The 25,381-nt window shown below is 40.0% G+C and overlaps 1 protein-coding gene across 6 annotated transcripts in view; it reads left to right on the forward strand.

Moving 5' to 3' along the window:
• The window catches only part of RBFOX2 (RNA binding fox-1 homolog 2), a 274,381-nt gene that overhangs the window by 198,349 nt on the left and 50,651 nt on the right, over positions 1-25,381 (forward strand). For all 6 annotated transcript variants that reach the window (XM_044915336.1, XM_044915338.1, XM_044915340.1 and 3 more), the window contains exon 3: positions 16,020-16,244. In XM_044915336.1, coding sequence (XP_044771271.1) covers positions 16,020-16,244 — 225 coding nt within the window. The remainder of the gene's footprint in view (positions 1-16,019; positions 16,245-25,381) is intronic.

The following is a 25,381-nucleotide window of genomic DNA, read 5'->3' on the forward strand; positions in this document are numbered from 1 at the left end:
GAACAAAACAAAGCTCATAGATCCAGAGAACAGATTGGTGCTTATCAGAGGAGAAGGGGGTCAATTGTATGGTGACAGGGGATAATTAGACTTACTGTGGTGATGACTTTGTAGTGTATACAAATACGAATTACTATATTGCACACCTGAAACTAACAATGTTATATACCAGTTTTACCTCCATTGAAAATGCCAAAACAGAAAAAACCTTATTCACATTTTACTGGAGTCCTAGGAAAGCAGGGGTGAGGAAAGGGGAGTGAAACAAGGAAGGCGGGCTGGCCAAGGCTTTGTAACAGGTATTGCTGATTACAGATTTTCCTTGACTTATTGTGGGATTATGCCCCGATAAACTCAGCGAAAGCTGAAAATGTGGTAAGTCAGAATGCATTTAAATGCATTTGATGCTACCAAACATAGTAAGTCAGCCTACCTTAAACATGCTCAGAACACTTAAAGTAGCCTATAGTTAGCAAAATCACCTAACACAAAGCCTGTTTTATAATAAAGTGTTGACTAGCTCATGTAGTTTACCGAATACTGTACTGAAAGTGAGAGACAGAGTGGCTGGCTAGCTGCAGAAGGGTTGTCTGCATGCAGGTTGTTGACCTTGTGATCACATGGCCGACTGGGAACTGTGGCTGCCTCTGCTCAACATCAGGAGAGAGGATCGTACTGCATATCACAAGCCTGGGAAAAGATCCAAATTCAAAATCTGAAGCATGGTTTCTACTGAATACGTATCTCTTTAACACCATTGTAAAGTTGAAGAATCATAAGTCAAACCATCGTTAAGTTGGGGATCATCTGTACTTGATTCTAGAAGTCTTCAGATAGGTTCTGTAGAATGGTTGTTCCTCTGGCCAGTCCTTCCAAAGGGAGTGTGGAGAGGTCTTTTATCTACTTTTTTCCTCTCATTTGGTCAAAGTTTGCTATATGAACAGTTAGCTCACCTGACCCACCTGGAGGCCAGGTCCTCCATCCTGTGTGCACAGATCTACAGATTGACGTGTCTTCTAAGCCTGGAGAGGTAAGAGGAGTCGGTACCCCTAACGGCAGCCTCTGGCCTTGAAGCTGCTGCCTTTTAAGAAACTGTTAAGAGGATCACTCACAAGAGGGTTGGCAAAGGGAAAGACAGGACACTGCTGCTTTTTCTGATGAGCTCTTCTGCAACCATTAGATTTGCTATCATGTACATGCATTAATTTGAGAAAAATAAAAACTAATTTAAAAAGGGAAAATAAATTGCCCCAAACACCCTCAAAATAACTATGAAAGATCTTTTAGAATGCATGTGAAAAAAGAAATGAACTTCAAATACTGAAAGGTACAATCTAATTAGTCGTTTGTATCAGAATAATCTTTTTTAAGAAAATTGGACTTCTAGAATTGATCCTTTCTCCTTGCACACCCACCTCACTGCCTGTTCTCATCAGCCCCATGGACTGAGGTCTAGGAGCCCATTGCCAGACTCTGAGCCCCCCACCGCCCCGATTCCCCCCAGCACTTGTCCCCTGATGTGCTTCCCCCTGCCTCTGCTGTAGCTCATAGTCCTGTTGTAAGCTCCTTCAGTTTGTGGTGCCCCTCACAGATCTGTCTTCCCTTCCTCATGTCACCCATGTTTCCCCATGCTGGATGGGCTTGGGTCTCTTCCTGTACTAATTTCATTGTCTCTCTTAAAATTAACAAAAGTCTGTAGCTATTTATACACTCTAATAGCTTTGATGTATTTGTTTTTTTCCTTTAACAAGAATTTATTGGGGGGGGGGGTGCCTGGGTGGTTCAGTCGGTTAAATGCCTGCCTTCAACTCAGGTTATGATCCCAGGGTCCTGGGATCAAGCCCTGCATCAGTGGGAGCCCTGTGTCCCCTGCTCAGTGGGGAGCCTGCTTCTCCCTCTCCCTCTACCTGCCGCTCCCCCTGCTTGTGTGCTCTCTCCCTCTGTCAAATAAATAAAATCTTAAAAAAAAAAAAAAAAGTACTTCCTGAACATTTTTAAAGCAGTCACTGGGGATGCAAAGATTAATTAGGCCTGGACAGTTACATGCCCTTAAAGAGTCCATGTTCTATAGAAGCAGTATTTATGTAAACAGATAACTGTAATAGAATGTAAGTATTAGCTTCAGGGGGGATAAGGGGAGGGAATTTTTTTTTTTTTTCCTATTTGAGTGAATCAGAGAACAGTGGATGACTGAACTAAATATTAAAGAGTGTGTACAAGTTAGCCAGATGGGTAGGAAGGAGAAAGGCTTTCTAAGCAGAAGGAATAGCAGGTGCAAAGAAACTGGAGGTGAGACAGCACAAGGTATCTTCCAGGATGTAATACACATAAGAGCACCACCTGAGCCAGGCCACTGTCATCTCTCAGGTGGGTTATTAGATAGCCTCCTAACTGGTCTGCCTGCTTCTGCCTTTTGCTAGTTGTCCCTGTAAAACCTAAACCTGACCATGCCACTTTGCTCAAAACCCTTGCTGGAGAGTAAGAGTCAAAATTCCTGTAGTGCCCTTAAGCTTTGTAAGATGTCTACCCAGCATCTCTCACTGCCCACTGCCACCTTTCTCCCTTCATCTCCTGCCGCTCTGCTCCTTGCTGCTTGTTCCAGTTCCGTCACACTGGGCCCCCTTGTTCCTAGTTCCTAGAATAAGCTGGGCACGTTTTTGCGGCTGAGTCTTCGCATTTGTGTTCCCGTTGTCTGGAGCGCTCTCCCCACAGACAGGCACACGGCCTGCTCTCTGGATTTCTTCCGGTGTCTGCTCAGTCAGTACCTTCCTTGACTACCCGGTATCAAAAAGCAGTCCTCTGTCCCTCCAGCCCAGTGCTTCCGTACCCCTTTTCTTGCTTTATTCTCCTCCACAGCTCACCAGCTGTTTCTTGTTCGGCTTGCCTGTTGCTTATTTGTCTTTCCTTTCTAGAATGTAAACTCCCTAAGGGTAGGAACTTTGTCTCTTTAGTCACTGTTGTTTCCCCAGCATCTAGAACCCAGTGTGTGGCCCTGCAGAGTACTCAGTAAATACTCAGTGGCCAGAATCGAAGCTGAATGGGTGAAGGATACAGGGGGTATGACTTCCATACAAAGGTGTTTGGACTTGAGACCATGGGCATTGAGGAGCCTTGGACTTTCAGAAGAGAATTAGTTAACAATACCTGATTCAGATTTTATTTTAGAGGGATCGTTTTGGGAGCTGCCTGAAAATTGATCAGGTTGAGGTTGTTCAAGACAGGAGAATTCCTAGAAGAGAGATTCTCGGAATAGCCTAGATGGGAGTTGCTGAGAGCAGAGACGCTTGTTTATTGCCTTCTCCTGCGCGCAGAGCACAGATTTTTCCCACAGCCTTCCCGTCAACGTGTGCATTTAAAAGGCCTGTGGTAGGGGCGCCTGGGTTGGCTCAGTCGTTAAGTGTTTGCCTTCGGCTCAGGTCATGATCCCAGGGTGCTGGGGTCAAGCCCCTGCATCGGGCTCCCTGCTCCACGGGAAGCCTGCTTCTCCCTCTCTCCTGCTTGTGTTCCCTCTCTGGCTGTGTCTCTCTCTGTCAAATTTATTTATTTTATTTATTTATAAAATCTTAAAAAAAAAAGGCCTTGGTAAATATTTAGGAACAATTCTTGATATCATGGTGAGCTTTCTGCAGACTTCCTAAATCTAGGAAGAGAAAGGTTCTTACCGCCTCAGAAGCAGATACTCAACTACCTGGTCGCTTCAATTAGCAGACACTTTCTAAATATCACCCGCTGTGCACTTATCATTTGGTGAGGAAGCTATGAGAAAGCACATGTGACTCAGCCCCTGATCCACTTAGGGCTTTACTTGTGAAACCAATAGAGGAAATACAAACCATCATGTGATTGTGGTTGCAGACAGAATGCAGTTTTGTTTGGGGAAGGGTATGGGGGAAAATTCTGTCTGTTACTGTATATGTTCTATGACTTACTCACTTTTGAAGAAGTGAACTAACTATAATAGGACATCCAATGCAATATCTATAAAGAACAACTAAATATTTTCTGATTCAGTAGGCACTACAAAAATCTTACTCATGTTTTATTCTGAACTATGGCTTTTTTTAAGGATATTGCAGCTTAACATACAGAGGATGCAAACTTAATTGCCCATGAAGACAAAAATAAGGAATAAGTTAAATTGTATTGAAAATTTGGTTACAATAAAGAATAATCACCCATGAATTGTATAAATCAATTATATTGACTAGAATAGACAACCAACCATATTGGATATAGGGACCTAACGTTTCCAAGGAAGCACGTAGCTGGACCTGAGTATTTCTTGTTGTCTCTTGTGGGTGGAAGACATGATTCATGATGTTTGAGGTTCTAAATACTGCTTACAGAAGATACGGAAGAGAGAGCTTTCAGGAGGTTGGAGACATTAAGACTATTACAGGGTTTCTCATTTTTAACCTAATAGACTATTGGTTTGAATGACTTTGTTCTGAAATATTTATTTTTCTGTTTAAATATTCATTGCTTTGAGATGGCAGAACTCAGCCTCAGGGAGAGGTCAGGCTGACTTTTTTCTGAGTAATTTGAAAGATGCGCACGCTGGTGTGTGTGTGTGTGTGTGTGTGTGTGTGTGTGTTGAAGACAAGAGATTTGGAGACAAGTGTATAGTAGACCTGTTGACCAAGCCTGTATCTATTATTTTTATTCTAAGCATGAAGTATTTCCTGTTTTATTTATTCTTGTTTGCAAGAGCTCAGGATTGCACTTGGTCCCCTCCTGCACTCCATCTCCCCTTCATGTGGCTGTAGCACACTCATGCTTTGGGTCCTGGTGCTTCAGTTATACCTACTCTAAAAGAAGGACCATTGTTAGGCTTGTACTTCAGTAGGTTTGCATTTAAAACAAACAAACAAACAAAACAACTAGTGTTGATTCTTTTGTCTTTTGGTTCCATATAAGAAGGCCCGTCTGCTTTCAGGTAACTTACATTTCTGGCCACTACTATCTTCCTCTCATAACTTCTTCCCTCCGTAATCTCTGCCCTTCTTCTAGAAGTATAGATGCTTCAGGGCATTTTCTGGAGGTACCTATCGCCACCATAATGCTCTCTCATTATGCCAGCAAAGCCTCTCAGTGTTTCTCCATGTTTCCCAAACCCCCAAACCTGGAGTACCAGGGCCCTACTCCCAACGCACTGAATAATAATCTGTGGGGAAAGGATCTTGATTTTTTTTTAAGACATGTTCCCAGGGTGATTGTTATGCACAATTAAATGTGGGAATCTCTGCTATCAGGAGCCAGGTAAAAGATGAATTTGTGGGTGTACGAGGCAGAGTGTAGTGGAAGTGGGTACTGCGTGGGGTGAGTGATCTTTTTGAGACTGTAGCAGGAATAGATTTGTCCCTAGACTCCTTTCTTGGAATCAGATAATACTTTTGCTTAAATTTAATATTTTAGTTGGTGATGGGCTTTTTATTAGTATAATCATTATCATACAATCATTAAATCTGTTGTAGTGAATTTCCTCGGAATCCCAGCCATCTACTAAGTCACAGACAACCAAATAAAGAATAAACTGTTCGGATTCAATCTGAACACGAAAACTGGAGGCTACAGGGAGACTCCATGTATAGGCTTTTCCTTCCAGTTTTTATTTACCTGTGGATTGTCTGGCATCTTTCAACTCTGGGTATGATTTATATTCACTGTTAAAGAGAAAGCACCTGAGTTTTATCTAACTTATCTTTGCTACCAGAAATATGTTCAGGACTATTAGATACTAACTCTTTCAGCTCTAGGTGTTCAGAGGGTGAAACTCGGTTGAGATGAGAAATGGAAACACTTTTACTTTACAGCCCTCCCTCCAGGTCAGTATGGTGGTTTGAAGAACAAAAGGAGACACCAGTAGTATAATAGAGAACCTGACTGTTTTTAGACTGACGGAGGGGACGTTTGTTTTCAATACAGAGTATTTCAAATACCAAAGAACAGAGATTTGGGGTGGCCCTGTCTTAAGTGTGTAAGTAAATGGAGACTCTGGAATGAATTTCACTGTATGTCTGGTAAATGTGCATTGTTTTGTCTTTGTGCATATCTGTCCATTCATTTTTTTTCTCTAGGTCATCTTCTTGGTCTGTCATTCTGCTACAGACCTTTTTTTTTTTTTTTTTTTAAAGTTTTTTTTTTTTTGGGGGGGGGTGGTTGAGGGATTTTTTTTTTTTTTTTTTTAAAGCTCTTATTTATTTGGGAGAGGGAGTGAGAGAGAGAACACAAGCCGGGGTGCGGGCAGAGGGAGAGGGAGAAGCAGACTCCCCACTGAGCAGGAAGGCTGATATGAGGCTCGATCCCAGGACCCTGAGATTATGACCTGAGCTGAAGGCAGATGCTCAACCCACTGAGCCACCCAGGCACCCCAGAGCTTTTAAAAAATTATTTTAATTGCTTCTTGATGATCTTCAATCCAGTGTTCTGTCTTTCTGTGATAGTGTCACATACATCAGGCAGACGCCATTGCTTTCAGGACAAAGTCTGAGAAGAACTTAGGCTCTGTCAGCTGAGTACTTTTTGTAAAACTCTTACAAAGGCAGGTAGAGTTTGAAATTTGAGCCTATCTAGGCAAATCCCAGGGGATACAAATGATCTAATTCATAAAAGACTTAAAGGCAAAAATATTTTCTTTTTGTTGCAAAGCTAGAGAATTAATTTCCATTTTCCTATAGCATGACGAAAATGCTAAGTGACACTGGCCCTGGTAATAAACTGGTGAGAAGACGCTCTACCTAAATAACAAAATGATTATTGTTATAAAGTTCATATTGATCACTTCTTATCAGTGATTCATTCTGATCACAGATGTGTTGTTTAAAGGAGAAAGACGTCATTCTTAACTTTTGTGTTTGTGAGATTGAAGGAAATTGTGGATCTAAAGCACAAGCACATGAATGTTGAGTCTTTTCTCTCCTAATGGTACTCTACCAATTCTCACTTCCTTACCCCAGCATTCTTATCCAATATGATATCAACCCAAGATAACATTTGTTTCAGCATGTATTATCCTTCATTAGTTATGCTGTCTCTCTAACCAAACAAAGGAGTTTGCTATAGTGTGCATACATGTGACTCTCCATCTTAATCCTCCTTTATTTAAAATTTTTATTTAATGCTTAATATTTATTTTGCACTGTATGGGATTCTACAATGTACAAAACAGTCCTCTCTCATCATAAAGAAGCTTTTTTTAAAAAAGATTTTATTTGAGAGAGAGAGAGAGAGAGCACAAGCAGGGGGGAGGGGCAGGGGGAGAAGCAGACTCCCCGCTGAGCAGGGAGCCCGATGCCATGCGGGACTTAATCCCAGAACCCCAGGATCATGACCTGCGCCAAAGGCAGACGCTTAACCAACTGAGCCGACCAGGTGCCCATAAAGAATATTTAATAGGAAAGATAAGACACTTATCTAGATAAGTATAAGTTTTGAATTTATAGATCTTATACACATTCAGAGTGCAGGCTAAGTGCTATGGGAATACAGGAGAGGAAGAAGTTTCTTCTAACAGGAAATGGGAATGCAACACTTGCTGGCATGTCTGCTCTATTAGACCCTGATCTGCGGATTTTTGATTCTTTGTCTCACATTAGCCTCACCAGTAGATAGCTGTCCTGTCTGTGTTCTAGTTGACAAAACTGAGACTTAGTTTCTTGTTCAGTGTCACAGAACTAATAGGTTATCAAGTCAGGATTCGACCCCAGACTTATTTGGCTCTAAACCTTAACCTCTTTCCTTTACACCAGGGGTCAAAAAACTATGGCCTACAGGCCACATCTGGCCCACTGCCTGTTTTTGTAAGGCTCGTGAACTAAGAATGATTTTTACATTTTTAAATGGTTAGAAAAAGATCAGAAGATGATGACTTTGAGATGTGAAAATTAGATGAAATTCATGTGTCGGTGCCCATGAATAAAGTTGTCCTGGAACACAGCCATGCTTATTCGTTTACATATTGTCTGTAGCTGCTTTCATATTATAACAGCAGAGGCCAGTCGTTGCATCAGACGGCCTGCAAGGCCTAAAATATTATCTGGCCTTTTACAGGGAAAGCCTGCTGACCCCTGCTTTATGCCATACTTCCTTTCTAGGGATAGCTTCATGGAGAAGGGATTATTTGAGTTGATCCTTTATGTCCAGCTAAGTTTTCATTATGCATGAATATTCTTGATAGAGGATACAGCATGGGGAGCAAAACTGATCTGTGCTATAGCGGTCCGGCTGTGATTTGGGGAAGCACCAGATGTGGGGAATGTAGAAGTCTAGACTCATTGCAACACAGAATTAATGATTGGGAGTTGTATATAATATGCCCTGGGGGGAAAATGGTTGCGGACCCTGCTGGAGATGCCATGTGGAGTAGGGACTAGCAACACCAGCTTGAGAAATGGTTTAGATTTGGATTTGAGTCTGTTTATGCCGGTTATTAGCCAAATGGTTTTTCAGTAAAATACTTAACCCTTTTAAATGGTAGTTTCCTTATCTGTAAAAGGAGAATAATGGAAATATCTACCTTTTACAGCTGTGAGAATCAAATCAGTTTATATATGTTGTGTGTTTTTACCTACAAAGTGCTTAGTGTATTGCCAGATACTTTATAAGCATTCATTAAATGTGAGCATTTAGTATGTACCGTTGAGGAAGGGCCTAGAGGAAGTTAGTATGTATTTAGTAGATGATGGTGTGAACCTTTGTGTCACCGATTTATTTAGTGCTCATATGTAGCACTCTGACTTGTATTGAAGTTTATGGTAGGCTCCTTAATGTGATTGTAAACTCCTGGAAGGCAGATTTCTAACTTGCGTTACGATGTTTTCAGTGCCCACGAGTTGTGGACCCATAGCAGGTATTAGTATGTCTTAGAATTGAAACAGAATTTCAAATACCTCTCCCCACTGCCTTTTCAGCTAGTGATCATTTTAAAAACTACTTTTGGTAGATTTTTTTTCTTCTCTTTTCTGTTCTTTTTGGGGGGGGGGGGCTGTTGTTTTCCCTTATGCTATGGTTAGTTTTGTATATCTGTAGTTTGTTTCTTCAGTGTTGTTCCCATAAACACAGTCTTTAACGGTTTTTTAAAATTTCACGTAACATCCACAACAGTGGATCTAGTAGGATTTTAACATTTGCTCAGTTGTGGAAGTTTGGTCCCACTAGCTGGTGCTTGCAGTGGTGGAGAGCAACTTTTATTGGGAGTATAGTGTTTTAGTCACTTCACATTTTATCTTACAATTCTTTGTAACAATGTGTGGCATTAACATTGCTGTTTTTTAGAGGAAGAAACTGAAGCACAGGAAAGGTAGGTAATAACATAACTGTTTACAACTACAGTAATGACAAAGCTGAGATTCAAATTATGTTCTAACCATGTACTTCAGCATTGCCCTTGGTGAAATATGGAATTTATTGGGTCTCAGGTGGATTTGATAATCTTTTAGGTAGTGTCTAAGTCATGTAATAAACAAATTTGTTTGTATTAGGGAATAATACATTGAAAAACTGATCTTCAGTCATTATATCCCCATATTCCTTTCCTATGCAGGCATCATCTTGAGTTTTCATCAGAATGGCATTCTAAAAATTAAGTCACCGTGGCCTGCATTCTGTGTGAAATAAAATACTATTTTTGGTCCTGTTAATATTTCTCTTCTTGAACTTTTGTGTAGGTAATAAAACAACAGTGGGATGGCAGGACATCAAATTGATTGTTGAGTAATTATTGAAATATCAAATAATGCTATATCCCACATGTATCTGTTTCATGTAAGTCTCTTCAGGGTTTTTCTTTTTCTTCTCCTCCTTCTCCTCCTTCTTTTGTTTAAAAATAACTTTAGAAAAGCAGCTTTGCCACTCATTTATGAGTGTGCCACATCTTCTTACTTTCTAAACCAGAGTGTTAGAAATGTAGGTAGCTTTTTTGGAAATTTGGAAGGTGTGACTGTTCAGTAGTGTTGTAAATTATGTTGCTGATGGGAAAGCAGTTAACCAAAGAATTACTTTTGTTTATAATTCCCTGCCAATTCCTGTAGTAAATTCATGTGGGTCTTAGGAGGATTAGATACAACCCTCTCTGTCTTCACAGTTAGCTTTCTACAAGATGGGGACCACTCTTCACCTTAGATGTTCTGCTTTATTATTCTGCTCATGCGAACCCCTTAAGTAAGAGTCGTGCTTTGTGACTCTATGCCAGGTGTAGTTCTTAGTCCTGGGGATGTGTCAGTGGGCCAAACAGGCCAAAAACCTCTTGCTTATGTTCTAATAGAGAAGATGAAATAAATGCAGTATCATTATAGATGAGAGGACAGAGAGAAATAGGGACTGAGAGTTTGAGTGGTCAGGGAAGCTGGCATTTTGGCATAGTTGTGAGGGGAGGGAGGTGTGAAGTCAACGCTGTGAGGGCTTCTTCTGGAGCTAGGTGCTTCATGTGGTGGGCAGGTAGTCCTGCTTTCAGAGAACCTTCATTTTCCTGGGATGTACTGATAAGAACTGAAAGGAAATGCAGTTTGTTTTTCTTCTCATCTTTCACATAAAATCACAATTTATATTCTAGGGAAGAAAGGAGTTAAAGGAGTTAAATCTTCATTAGATTTTTGTTAAGTGAGATAGAAACTTTCTTTGCATGTAGTACTACTTATTGTCTGTTCATCTCGTGGGAGGGAAAATTTATAGACTGCTAAATTAGGTAAAAGAGAATTTATGTCTAGTTTTTTGGACTACAAGAAAAAAGTTAATAACTCATTTTCTCAGGTGATATATACCTAAGCTGTGCTTAGCCCATGATTTTAAAAACAAAACATTTTCATATTAAACATAGAGGTAAAATCTTGCCTAGAAATGATCATGTGAACTATTATTCATAGTTTGCCTGGGGGCTATCATATTTCTTTTCTGAACTTATAACTTTGGAATATATCCTGGAAATTTAATAGAAATCTGAAACCATTTAGCATTGATAATCATTGCCATCATCATAGATTATTGGGGATATTTTCAGACATTATATAGAGTGTATGAAATAAAATGCAAAATCACTCCGATTCCAATTTCATTCCCTTAGTGTATAAACATAATGTATTTTTTAAACAAAAATTTAAAAATTCCTATAAGGAGTAAAATAATCTGCTGAGAATTTCATTTTGGCCTCATAACAAAGGTTTACATTTCCCTTTTTTCAGGAAACAGTTCAGCCTCTGCCTGCCTTGTATTTCTTTGAAACACGTAGTGTCAAGGCTACAAGTAGATCCTATAAAATGTTTTTACCTTTCTCCCCCTACCCCCCACTGCTAATTGATGTGTTGATTCAGTTGACTGAGCCAGCTTTGTCAAGACTACCCCTGTGGGAGAGTCAGTACTGTGAACTCATGTGCCAGCACCTCACTCCCAGCATGGTTGGGTTGGGGGCGAAGGGAGGCCAGAGCAGGAATGAGTCTGCAAGGAGCCGAGTTGGAGTATGGAAAGCAAGTCCCTTTGCTGTGTTAATCATAACTGGGAAGCAGTGTCTTTTAGCCTTACTGATTATTTAGTAGACCCTTCGTATATACTGTAAGATTATATTTATGCCTGGAGTTGGGAGTGTAGAGCTACAGAGACCTTTGGTGCTCTTGCTCTCCTGCATTCACCAATCCACCTGAATTTGAATTTTATCTTTCATATCTGACTTCAGGCCAGTAAATCCTATGAGGGCTTCTGAAGCAGTGTGCTTCATGCAGGGGGCAGGCAGGCAGGTCGGTGGATATGGATACAGCCCTGTGTAACTTGAAGAAGGGAGAGGGTTGTTTTATTTCTCTCTTAGGACACCCAGGATAGCTAAGAAGTCATATACAATACCCCAGCCTGGCGATCATGAAAAGAACTTACATGGTGGTGGGTGACAAAGATAGACCTTTTTCCTGAAAAATTATGGGCAAAAATTAAAGGTTTTCATAGCCTAATTTCTAAAAACTAAGCAAAGGAAAAATTTTTATATAAAGCAATCCTTAATACCACTTAGAGATGATTCTTGGACACTGGAGACATCTGAATTTTGATGCTGTGTAACTTGAAAATGAAAGACAGTTATTAATTTTGTCTCTAGGTAATGTCACTACCATTTTCTTTTTCTTTCTTTTTTTTTAAGATTTTATTTATTTGACAGAGAGAGACACAGCAAGAGAGGGAACACAAGCAGTGGGAGAGGGAGAAGCAGGCCTCCCGCGGAGCAGGGAACCCGATGCGGGGCTCGATCCCAGGACCCTGGGATCATGACCTGAGCTGAAGGCAGAGGCTTAACTGACTGAGCCACCCAGGCGCCCCGTCACTACCATTTTCTTAAGGATAGCACAGTAATAATTCAGTGCTTCAGCATATCGACTTCCTCTTATTGATTACATTTTTCTTGCACAATTTGGTAGGCTTTATTACAAAAGTCATACATGTTTATTATTAGGAGCATGAGGAGACTTTTGGGGACTTGGAGTAGATATGCCCCTAGTTTGTGGTGGTGATTTCATGGGAGTGCATGTATATATGTCAGTGCTTACACTATAAATGAGTAGATGCAGTTTGTTGTGTAGGCAATAAAACTTTTTTTAAAAATTTTATTAATTAGATGACTAAAAAATTGGACTTGTTTTGCTGTTAATATGTTTTTCTATATGTTAGTGAGATTGAACGTTTTGATGGTATTTCATCATCTGTGAATTGTTCAGTTATATTGTTTGCCTTTTTCTGTTGTGTGTGTTTCTTATCAGTTTGTATAACCTACTATTACATTAGTGATGACAACCCAGTGTCTGTCGTATCTGTTGCAGTTGTTTGCCCCAGTTGGTTTTTCTTTTGACTCGAAAGGCCATTTCTCCCCCTTCCCTTCCCTTGCCTTCCCTCTTCCCCCGCTCTCCTTTCCTTCCTAACTTTTGCAGCCATGTCTGTCCTTTCTCTCCTTCCTGGTTTTTAGGTTTCCTATCTTCCTATCTTATGTGAGTCCCCCAACCCCAGTTATGCTCCCAAGTTTTCTTGTATTTTCTTAGTTTCCATTGTTCTCTTAGATTTTATTCCTTCTTGAATTTTTCTCGTATGGAGTATACACTGTGAGGGGCTCATTTATTTTCTTTCTGGTGGGTAGCCAGCTTTTACAAATCCTCTGTGGTAAATAAATAATTTCTCCCCACTGAAGTGAAATGCTACTTTTATCTTCTATTAATTTTCTATATAAACTTGAAACTGTTTTAGGATAATCAGTGTTCTGTTAATCACTGTGTATATGCTTAGTGTTTAATCACAGTAGCTTTATGGCAAGTCTTACTGTACGATAGAGTATGCCCCACTTCATAGCTTTTCCCTTTTCAAACTTTCATAGTAGTTTTTCACATACCAATTAGAATTATATTTAGTCCTGTTTTCTTCTCCAGGTTCTGTTTGCTTCTGACTGAAAATGACATTAGGTAGGGGAACTTGGGTGGCCCAGTCAGTTGAGCATCAGACTCTTGGTTTTGGCTCAGGTCATGATCTCAGGGTCGTGAGACTGAGCCCCATGGCAGGCTCCACGCTCAGCAGGGAGTCTGCTCAAGATTCTCTCTCCCTTCACCTCTGCCCCCCTCCTCACGCACTCTCTAAATAAATAAATAAAGTCTTAACAAAATGACATTAGGTATACATTTTATTTTAGCAAGGATTAACATTTCTGTATGAAGCATTCCTCCAGAAACAAAATACATCTCTCTGTTTATTCAGGCCTTGTTTTATATCCTACATCGTGTGTTTTATCTTATACATTTTGTTGCCATTTTGAGTAACTGGTTATTGCTGGTTGTAAAATAATGTATAAATATGACAAAATTTTATTATTAGGTCTACTCATTTGTACTTAATTTCTTGGGCTTTTCTAAGTACATAGCTATAGTTGCCTCTGCGTTCTCTTTATCTCCAGTGCAGGATTGTCGCCTTATTGTGTGTAGAATGAGTCATAGGGGCGGGTGATTCTTAATGATGACAGGTATTTCACAGCTTAATATGTTTGCCAGTGGTTTTTTTATTGCCGTATTTTTCCCTTGTTGTTATTAACGTGTAGTGACATCAAGTGTTCAGTTTGATGACTTTTAACAATTTGGTACCATCATCCTTAACAAGAAATTTAACATTTCTGTCATCCTAGAATGTTCCAGATCTCCATCATCACTCCCTGCCCCCCAAAAAAGAAACAACTACTTTCTCACTTCTGTTACAATAGATTTGTATCTCATTTAGCACAGCTTTAAGATTCATCTGTGTTGTTGGTAGTTTATTCTTTTTTTTTTCCTCTCTTTTTTAAGCTATGTAACATTCCATTTTGTGAATAAACCACAATTTGTTTATCCATTTTTCTGTTGATTTCAGTACAGTCGTTTTCAGTTTGGGGCTATTATGAATAAAGCTTCCATGAACATACTTGTACAAGTGTCTCTGTACACATCAGCTTTTATTTCTTCAGGGTGAATATAAGGAGTATTTTAACTAGATAAAAAATAAAACTGCAGAACAGTTCTTCCACATGAATATACTGTTTTACACTTTGCCAAGCAGTATATGAAAGTTCTTGTTGTTCCACATCCTTGTCAACATTCGGTATTTTCAGTCTTGTGGCCCTTGTAATTGGTGTGAAAGGGTAGCACGTTTTGTTTTAATTTCATACTCTTGATGACTAATGTTGAGCCACACATTCGTGTATTTCCTGCCCATTGGTATATCTTTTTTTTTTTTTTGGCTTATCTTTTTATGGGAGTTTGTCTGTTAAAGTCATTAACCCAGGGCACCTGGGTGGCTCAGTCGGTTAAGCGTCTGCCTTCCACTCAGGTAATGATACCGGGGTCCTGGGATCGAGCCCCGCATTGGGCTCCCTGCTCGGCGGAGAGCCTGCTTCTCCCTCCCCCTTTGCTTGCTGCTCTGCCTACTTGTGCTCTCTCTCTCTATCTCTCTGTCAAATAAATAAAATCTTTAAAAATAAATAAAGTCATTAACCCATCTTAAAAAAAAGATGCTTTTGTTCTTTTCATTTTGATTTGTAACAGTTCTTTGCCAGATATGTGTACTGTGAATGCTGCCTCCCATGCTCCATCTTGTCTTTTCATTATCTTAGTGGTACCTTTCAAAGAGCAAGAAATGTTTAAATTTTGATGGAGTTCGGTTTATCAAGTTTTTCTTCAAAGGTTCTTGTTTTTTATGACCAAAGAATTCTTTGTTTATTGCAAAATTTTGACAATTACCCTCTTTTTTTCTAGATGTTTCAGAGTTTTAAAACACTCTTATATTTAGGTCTGTTATCTCTTCCAGTTAACCTTTGCATATGTGGGATGAGTTTAGGTTTTTTTTTTTCCCAGTAGGTATTCACTTAAAAAGGCTTTCCTTTCTCCTACTGAATTGACTTGATGACTTAATACTGACTGTATATGCATGTGTCTATCTGGATATTTTCTGCTCATTCATTGATTGATTTGTGTGTCTTTGAGCTCGTTCCATACTGTTGTGAATACTTCTTGCGTGAGAAATTTCCTGGCACTTTTTTTTTTTTTAAAGATTTTTTATTTATTTATTTGAGAGAGAGAGAATGAGAGACAGAGAGCATGAGAGGGAGGAGGGTTAGAGGGAGAAGCAGACCCCCCGCTGAGCAGGGAGCCCGATGCGGGACTCGATCCCGGGACTCCAGGATCATGACCTGAGCCGAAGGCAGTCGCTTAACCAACTGAGCCACCCAGGCGCCCTGGCACTTTTTTTAAACTTAGTTTAAAGGAAAATTTTTGACTCTTCGGTAACTAATCAATTTTAATATGGTCATGGACCTGTTTAAGAACCACAAATTGACCAAAGTTGGGTGTATGTTTGCGTGGCTACATATATACATCTCTGTGTATGGCAGTGTTTGCCCCAGTCCTGAGGCAGTAAGCCTTCCATTTTACCAGAACGAAGAGAGAATATTCAGAGAATTTTGTATACTCACCTTAAAAATAGTCATGTAATGAGAACTTAAAGTCACTTTTTCTCCTTATTTTCTCTTCCACTATTTGTTTTAGGGTAACCAGGAGCCAACAACAACTCCTGACGCAATGGTTCAGCCTTTTACTACCATCCCGTTTCCACCACCTCCACAGAATGGAATTCCCACAGAATATGGAGTGCCACACACTCAGGACTATGCCGGCCAGACCAGTGAGCATAACCTGACCCTCTACGGAAGTACGCAAGCCCACGGGGAGCAGAGTAGCACCTCACCCAGCACACAAAACGGATCTCTCACGGTATGTGAACTATGAGGTGGGAAATGGAAGAGTGCCTGCCATCATATTGAAATCTTCACCTGAATCATCAGCCAGAAAACCTTTTGAATTAATTTAGCATCTACATGACACTACATAGCATGTGTGTAATTTCATTTCTACCCTCTGCGTTGAAATTAGAAGGTAAGTATTGAGAATCTGAGATCGCAGTCACTGCCCAGGAGCTTAGGGTCTAAAGACAGAGCAGACAACACAAGGTGAGGGTACACTTAGGTCAGTTTCACCAGGAAGCTTCATTTTGCCACACCTTGTGGTCCCTCCTGTGTTGTCACTGTATACAGCCTCCCAGCAGCGTTCTGCACATTGCTTCCTCCCTCCTCCTGGACATACTCAGTCTCTTGCTCTTGGCACACCCCCTGTTTCCCTCCTATGCACTGGAAGTTCTCTGTTAGTCCCCTTTGCTGGTTCCTATCTCTCTGTTCAGTTTTTATTTTTTTAATTAAAAAAAAATTTTTTTTTAAGATTTTATTTATTTATTTGACAGAGAGAGACACAGCGAGAGAGGGAACACAAGCAGGGGGAGTGGGAGAGGGAGAAGCAGGCTTCCTGCTGAGCAGGGAGCCCAATGCGGGGCTCGATCCCAGGACCCTGGGATCATGACCTGAGCCAAAGGCAAATGCTTAACCAACTGAGCCACCCAGGTGCCCCTAAATTTTTTAAATTTTTATTTATTTATTTATTTTTAAAAGATTTATTTATTTGGGAGAGAGAGCTGGAGGGGGAGGGGGAAGGGGAGAAGCAGACTTCCCGCTGAGCAGGGAGCCCCACGTGGGGTTCAATCCAACCCCAGCCAAAGGCAGACTGAGCCACCCACGCCCACCTCTGTTCAGTTTTTAAATGTTGCAGCGTTCCAGGCCCGGGTCCTAGGACCACCCCTTCCTCTTATTTTATGTTCTCTCTCTATATAATTATACTACTAACTTCACCTTGCTGCTCCAGCAAAACCTAGGAGTCTTCTCTCTTTCCTTCATCTCCACATCCAGTGCATTTGCAAGTCCAGTAACTATAACTCGAAGCATTCTCTTCAGCTATTCTCTTTATCTTAATACTCTAACTAGGTAGTGTACATGATTAACAGCTCAGCTCTTCTGCCAGATTTCTTGGGTTTGAGTTGGGCCCTGCTTAGCAGCATGACTTTATTAACCTCTTTCTGTGTTGGCGTGCTCAGTGAGGACAAATACATACCTGTACCTAGAAAAGGAAGACAGCAGTACCTGCCTCTGCTGGCCGCTAGGAGATTTAAAAGAGTTGAAGTCATGTATGGTATCATCACCGTCATCCCCATGCTGGTCCAGGCCTCATGGCTTATTTCCTGTGTTATTGCTGCCTGCCTGACTGTCCCTCCTCCACACAGCAGCCAACATAGTGCTCTGTTTTCTCATGCAAATAATGTTACTTTCCTGCTTAACTCTTAACAGTTCCCTCACATACTTACAATAAAATCCAAACTCTGTACTTGGTTTACTAATCCCGGGCCCCAGCCGACCTCTATGGTTTTGCCTTTTACTACTAACTTGCTAAAGTAAAAGAAATGTCGAAAATCATCCAGTAGGTATATGTCACATATATATCAATACACGGGAAGTCATATTGTCTGTGGGATTGCTGGTTTATCTCCAAAGATAAACATGTTCTGTACTCTGGATAGAAAGATCTGTGTCTGGTTTTTAGATTTCTTTTTGCCCTTCCTGTTTCAGATTATCAGGAGAGCTTTATTCAGCCTTTAAACCACTTGATATCATTTACTTCCCAATAAAGAGCCTTACAGTGGAAGCTTTTGTTGCATAAGGATGGATTTAACCGTCAAATACTTTCCATTTTCTTTTATTAGATATTAGACCACAAAGAAATCCATTCTTTCCTTGAAAACATGTTATCTTTTCAGTGTTGATCCGTTAAATATAAGCACATAATTTTATACTTCATAAGTAATGGGCTACAGTAGACAATTTATTAGGAAGATGTAAGCATGATGGGTAACAGATGAGGATTCAGTAGCATTTGTTCTAGAATCATGAATATATTGGCTGCTATCTTGGCTGCATTTCCAGATCACTTTCAAATGATTATGAATTCACAGTCTTACCAGAACTACTGTGCAAAGCAGGAATAAAATATAAATCTGAGGCTTTATCAAGTATTTTAATTACTAAGTCTATTTCTTTACTAGTTATCTGTCCTTTTTCTATTTTTATTTCTATATTCTGTTTCACATCAAATCTTGGTAATTTGTGACTTTCTAGGAATTTTTCTTTTTCATCTAAATTGTCTATTTTGTTCGTATAAAGTTAATTATAATAATAATCCCATATAATCCTTTTTTAAATTTCTATAGCATCGTAGTGATATCCCCTCTTTCATTCTTAATTTTGGTAATGGTGCCTTCTTTTTTTCTTGGTCAGTCTAGCTAAGGTTTATTAATTTTGCAGATCTTTCCAGAAAACCAGCTTTTGATTTCATTGATTTTTTTAAAAATCTGTTGTTTTTCTGTTTTATATTTCATTGATTTCCATTCTGACCTTTATTATTTCCTTCCTTCTACTAGCTTTGAGTTTGATTTGGTCTTAGGTTGGTTTGTTTGTTTTTAAGCCTCTTGAGTGGAAGGCGAGGAGGGGGAAGGGGGAAGCAGACTCCCCGCTGAGCAGGGAGCCCCACCTGGGGCTCAATCCCAGGACCCTGGGATTATGACCCCAGATCATTGATTTTAGATTTTTTTTCCTGATACATGTTTAAAGCTATACATTTCCCCTTAAGTTTCCCATACAATGTGATATATTGTGCTTTCGTTTTCATTCAAGGTATTTTTAAATTTCTCCTTATGATTTCTTCTGTGATCCTGGGTTACATAGACATGTGTTTCTTAATTTCCAAATGTTTGAGGATTTCCCAACTTTCTTTTCTTGATTTATAATTTAATACCATTGTGGAGAGAGAACATACTTTGTATGATTCAATTTTTTAAAATTGATTGAGACTTGTTTTAAGGCTTAGTAGATGGTCTTTCCTACAGACTATTCCTAACCAGTTGGCCTTTTCTCAATATGAAATGTCCCTCCCTCTTTTTCTATTATTTCTTAAGTCTGTTTTGTCTGATATTAATATAATCACTTCAGGTCTCTTATCATTACTATTTGTATGACATCTTTTCCCTTCATTTTTGTCTCAAACTCTTTGAATCTAAGGTGTGTCTCTGGTAAAAAAAAAAAAAAAACCCATACAACTGAATCTTACTTTAGCCAATCTGAAAATGACTGCCTTTTTATCAGAGCATTTAGTCTATTTATATTTAAAGTAATTGTTAATATGGGTGGATTTATGGCTGCTATTTAACTACTTGTTTTATGTCTCCTATCTTTTATTGTTCCTCTATTCCTTCTTTACTGATTTCTGTTAAATAATTCTTAATTTTTTTTTTTTAAGATTTTATTTATTTGAGAGAGAGAATGAGAGACAGAGAGCATGAGAGGGAGGAGGGTCAGAGGGAGAAGCAGACTCCCTGCTGAGCAGGGAGCCTGTTGCGGGACTCGATCCAGGGACTCCAGGATCATGACCTGAGCCGAAGGCAGTCGCTTAACCAACTGAGCCACCCAGGCACCCTCTGTTAAATAATTCTTAATTGTACCTTTTAAATCCCTTTGTGATTTTTTAATTAGTTATTTATGTTGTTATTTTTATATTTTCTTAGTTCTTGATCAGGGATTACATCTTCAACTTATAATTTACTGTTGTGTGCACATGCTTGCTTACTTGTGGGTGCACACACACACACGTGTGTGTCTTATTCTGGTAAAATATTGCAGCTTTGGTCTAATACAGCTTCATTCCTCACCATCCTTTGTACTATTATTGTCATATGTATTATACATATAAGATCCAGTTGTATGTTTTTTTTTTTTTTACCAGAGTCACACCTTAGATTCAAAGAGTTTGAGACAAAATGAAGGAAAGAAAAAGATGTCATACAAACAATAATCATAAGAGACCTGAAGTGATTTTATTAATATCAGACAAAATAGATAAGACAAGAATATTGATGGAGACAAGAAATGGAACAATACAGTATTGTAATTATTACTTTAAAGAATCTTATATTTTCAAAGAAAGTTACCATTTTCGGTAATCTTCGTATCTTCCTGTGGATTTGAGTTGTATTCTGTTACCATTTCCTTTCAGCCTGTAGGATGTCTTTCAGTATTTTCTGTAGACTAGGTCTGTTTGAAACAAATTTTCTGTTTTTGGGTATCTAGGAACTATGTCTTTATTTTTTTCTTCATTTTTGAAGGATAGTTTTGCTCACTGTAGAATTCTTTCTTAGTTGACCGTTTTTCACCACTCCCCAGCACTTTAAACCTGTCATTCCACTGCCCTCTGGCCTCTGACAAGAACGAGCTGATTCTCAGGAGTCAGCTCTTAATCCTACTCTTCCCCTTTCTGTGATGAATTGTTTTTCTCTTGCTGCTTTCAAGATTTTTATTTTATCTTTGGCTTTGAGCAGTTTGACTCTGATGTGTTTAGGGTGGATCTCTTCGTTTTTATCATACTTGGAATCTATTGAAATTTTTGGATTGGTAGATTAATATTTTTTATCAAATTTGGGAAGTTTTTGAATATAATTTATTCAACTATTTGTTCTTTCTCTTTCTCCTCTCTTCCTGGGACTTTCACCACAAATATGTTGGGAACTTGATGTCAGTCACCCACAGGTTCAAGTTCTAGTTTTTTGTTTTTGAGTTGAATCAAAACAGAATCTAACGTTCTGTTCATTTTTCTTTGATATTTTTTCTTTCTGTTCACTAGATTGGAGAATTTCTGTTAAAGCCTCTTTCAGTCCACTCACTCTTGTTCTGCCATATTGCACTAGCTTGTGACCCCATCTAGTGAATTTTTTATTTCAGTTACTGTACTTTCCAACTCCAGAATTCTCATTTGTGATTTCTGCTTCTCTGTTGAGATTCCTTGTCATCATATTTCCTTCAATTCTCTGAATACATATGTCACTGCCGCTTTGAAGTCACCTGCTGAGTCCAACATCCAGGCCCACTCAAGGGTCCTTTTCTAGTTACTGCTTGTTTTCTTGAGTCTGGGCCATACTCTCCTGTTTCTTTACAGGTCTTGTAATTTTTTATTAAACAGGACATTTTAGTAATATATTGCAGGAACTCTGAAGTGTTATTTTTTTTAGAGGTATAGGTGTGTGTATGTGTGTATGTTTTAAGTAATTTGCTTGAACTTAATGTGACTTCTCGATGGTGTGCAGCCACTGCTGTTTCTGCACAAAATCTTAGCGATTTTCCCTCTCATTTCTACTTTTTTGCCTGGCTAGGCGTTAGCCCTGTGTCTCCCTAGCTCATTGGTCAGCCAGGGATTTGGGCAGAGGTTGTGTTGAAGCAGCTTAAGCTTGTAACGCTTCTGCCGAACTCTTTCGATCCATCTCTTTGTGGGTTGGGAAGTGAGTTCAGAGTTCAGCCAGTTCTCAGATCTGCCTGGCTTTTTCTGTCTGTTGGGCTCTCTCATGTCTCCCCTCCTCATGCTTATAGTTTCACCGTTGGCCACAGATATGAGGAGAGCATGTCTAGCTCCTCTATAATTGTCTCATTTTTTCCGGGATCTCCCCTTCATATTGCTGGCTGCTCCACCACTCACCTCATTCAGACCACAAGCTCAAGATAGAAGAACTAAATTTCCCCTGTTAGGGCCTACCAAACTTGCCACTTTTAGCCAACAGAGCTGTGGGTTTTCTCCTGCCCACCCCTTCCCCCCCAGCACTCACTCCACCCCTGCCCCAAATGCCCCAAGTTGAGTTTACCCCTTCTGATAGCACAGCTGCTAGTTCTCATGGCCCTGGCCCTGTCCTGATAAAAACGAAGTGCTCTCTCACAGAACTGAGGGATCGGTGGTGGTGTTGGGGCAGGGACGGCGTGGCGGCAATGTGTGTGGCCTCTTGCTGGTCTTACCCTAAGCTCTAGCAATTTTTCAAGAAATTTCTTTATCATCCGCCTTTGATTTCCAGAATGTGAAATGATTGTGGGACAGTTTTTGTCCAGCTTCCTTACCATCATCTTGTTTTGGGGAGAGGAGTCACTGGCCTGTTCAGGCCATCAGAGCCAACAGTGCCCTCCCCGAGTCCTGTCCTGGTGCTGGCTGTACAGTTCCTCCCTGCGCCTCTCCTCCCCACGGCCCGCTTCTCTTCCTGCTTGTTGTCCCTTCCTGCCACCATCTCCCATTGTTTGAGATGCCCGGGTTCTAGGTTTCTAATGGCAGGGTAAAGGGCAAGTTCTGTTCCTTAATACAAATATACCCGGTGAAGACTTCTGTTCCCCATCCCTATTCAAAACTCTTCACTACATAATTTTGCATTGTATCGACCAATTTGAGTTCCTAAAGAAATACTGAAATAAAATTAGGAAGCCATGTGTATGGACTGGGAATTTATTGGTGCTGAGGAGGAAATGGAAAATCCTTTGAGCTGTGTCTACAAACAGAGAGGGCACAGGTTCTATAATTTTAGGAAGTTGCTAACAATAAAATGGGAAATTATTAGGAGGCTCTGGTTGAAGATGCTTCTTACATGTTTAAGTGTACATTTAAATGGGAGTGTGAATTCACCACTCTTAAGACATTTGCTTGGTAAGTTGTGAATGTGTGGGTGTTCTGGGGGGGGGATGTGTGTATGGAGGGAGAGACCGAGCAGTAGAGCAGTACATCATAAAACTTAGATTTGACAACATTATAGATTATTCTGTTAAACTTTTACTATCTACTAACATGTTTCTTAAAATGGATCCGGTAATTCCTGTGGCCAATTAAATCCAGAAGGTAGATAGGAAGCTTTGTTATTTACAAAGAAATGATACCTTAAATTTCTGTAACATTTTAACAATTGCTTCCACAAACACTGTATTATTGTAGTTCATAAACTAGTCCTAGTGTATGTGAGGGTTTTACAGTCGGGGATTTCAGAGTCCATTCTCTCCATTCTGCTGCTTGGATTCCCTGACTCCAGCTCAGCGATGGGAGGTAGTGTATGTATATGCGCTGGTCCTGAGAGCAGGCATCTCTGCATCTTTTCCCACTCAGCCCAAGTGTCAGCTCTGCTGGGAAGCCTTGCTTGATTTTCCTAGGCAAAGCCAAGCTTATCCTTCATTTAGGCTCAGGTAGACTCCTGAGCTGACCACTTTTTGTGGAACTTACAAGATGTTGTTTTTTGTTGCCTTCTGTCTCCCTAATTAAACTCTAAGCTTTACAGAAAAAAAAGTTCTTCTAGTTCATCTTTGCATTCTCTGATTTATCACAGTGCCTGGCACTTAATAGTTACTCAGTAACTGTTACTCGGGTTATCGGAAGTAGTTAAAGGAGATAAGGTGTGCCATGGGAGGTCTGAGGAGGGAGAAGCTAAGGCTTCTAGATGCAGGTGGCAATGATCTGGTCCTCATATTAAGAGTGATTAGAATTGGAACATGCACAGAATTAGAACATGATGAGAAGAATTAGGAAAGTCATTTCTCAAAGCAGAGTTAGATAGATGGACAAGATCAAAATGTCTTTGAATAAAAGCATGTGTTTCCAATAGGCTGAAGTTTGGGGTGTTTGGTGGTTACAGAGGGAAATGAGGTGGGGGGGGAAAAGTCGCTTGAGTACAAATTGGGAAGAGTATTTGAATGCCCGGCTGAGAAATGACTTTATCGAAGGTTTTTGAGCAAGGAAATGGAAGTGAGCAGAGCTGTGCTTCCAGAAGACCTATGTGTTGCATATACCAGATGAGGGGAGAAACAGGGGGACCAGTTAGGAAAGAGTCTTCTGAGGTTCTGGCCCAGGGGGTGCAGCAGTTATGTAGAGGAGGGATGAATGGAAGAGAAGCTGCCACAGTAGAATGCACAGAACAGCTGGTTAAATAAGTAAAACAAAGAGAGCACAGTCAAAGATTGTGTCCTCCTCAGTGCAAGAACTGTATCAGGAATAAATTATTTCACCTCCCAAACTTCAGAGTCCTCATCTATTACATGAAGCCAGCAGTGCCTACCTGACAGGATTGTATTGAAAAGAAATTAGAAATGTTTGGGAAATTACTGGCTTAAATAGTTCTTTAATTGGCTTTTTTTAAAAAAAGATTTTATTTATTTAGAGAGAGAGTGCACACACAGCAGAGGGAGAGAGAATCTCAAGCAGACTCCCCACTGAGCATGGAGCCCAACTCGGGCTCAGTCTCAGGTCCCTGAGATCATGACCTGAGCCAAAAACCAAAATTTGGACACTTCGAACCAACTGAGCCACCTAGGAGCCCCTTTAATTGCCTTTTTTAAACCATCTTTTAAAATTATTTGTCCTTTGATGTCCTTGGTTTGTGTTTTTTATTATTGTGAGCCACAGCTGTACTGTAATAGAGTTTTGTTTATGTTGAATAGTCTCATCTTGTGTGAGGGAACCAAAAAAAAAAAAAAACTTCTACAAAAATGAGAAATAATGAAATCTGGAATTTTATTTCTAAAATGTATTTCAGAAATTGATTTTCACATTTGGCTAGAAGCTTCTTGTGCCCTTAAGACAAGAGCCTGTTTTGATAGTCAGTTTGTCCCATACTGTGCATTAGCAAAGAGATAACAGTCGGGTCCTGATTACCCCTGTACCTTCCTGCAGAGAAGAAAGGACCTCAGTTGTTACATGTTTAGATACTCTTCCAAATGCTGGCAGGCATAAGTGACTAAAGTATTTGAGGTAGACAAGCTTTGATGAGTAATCTTCAGATGAGGTTTGTGTTTGTATGCATATTCTACCCACCTAGTAGATTATACTTTCCTTGAGGGCAGGAGTTACTACTTGCCCTCTTATTACTCCCATTGGCGTATAATGGATGTTTGATAAGTGTTTTTTGAGTGAAGAAAATAGAAGCTTATAAAGGTCCAGCATCTTCTGTGATTGGGTAGGAAATGTTAGGAAATGTTGATAACATCTTTTGAAGTATTTGAACAGAGTTGTTGATGGCTCTAAAGCAGAGATTTGAAGGCAGCCAAGGGGGCCCGCCTTTACTCTGTTGGTCAGCTGTAGACCTCACAGCCCTCCTCATTGGTGGCATTCAAGCACACCTCTGTATGAAAGATAAC

Source organism: Neomonachus schauinslandi, chromosome 5, assembly GCF_002201575.2.
Source record: "Neomonachus schauinslandi chromosome 5, ASM220157v2, whole genome shotgun sequence".
Lineage (NCBI taxonomy): Eukaryota > Metazoa > Chordata > Mammalia > Carnivora > Phocidae > Neomonachus > Neomonachus schauinslandi.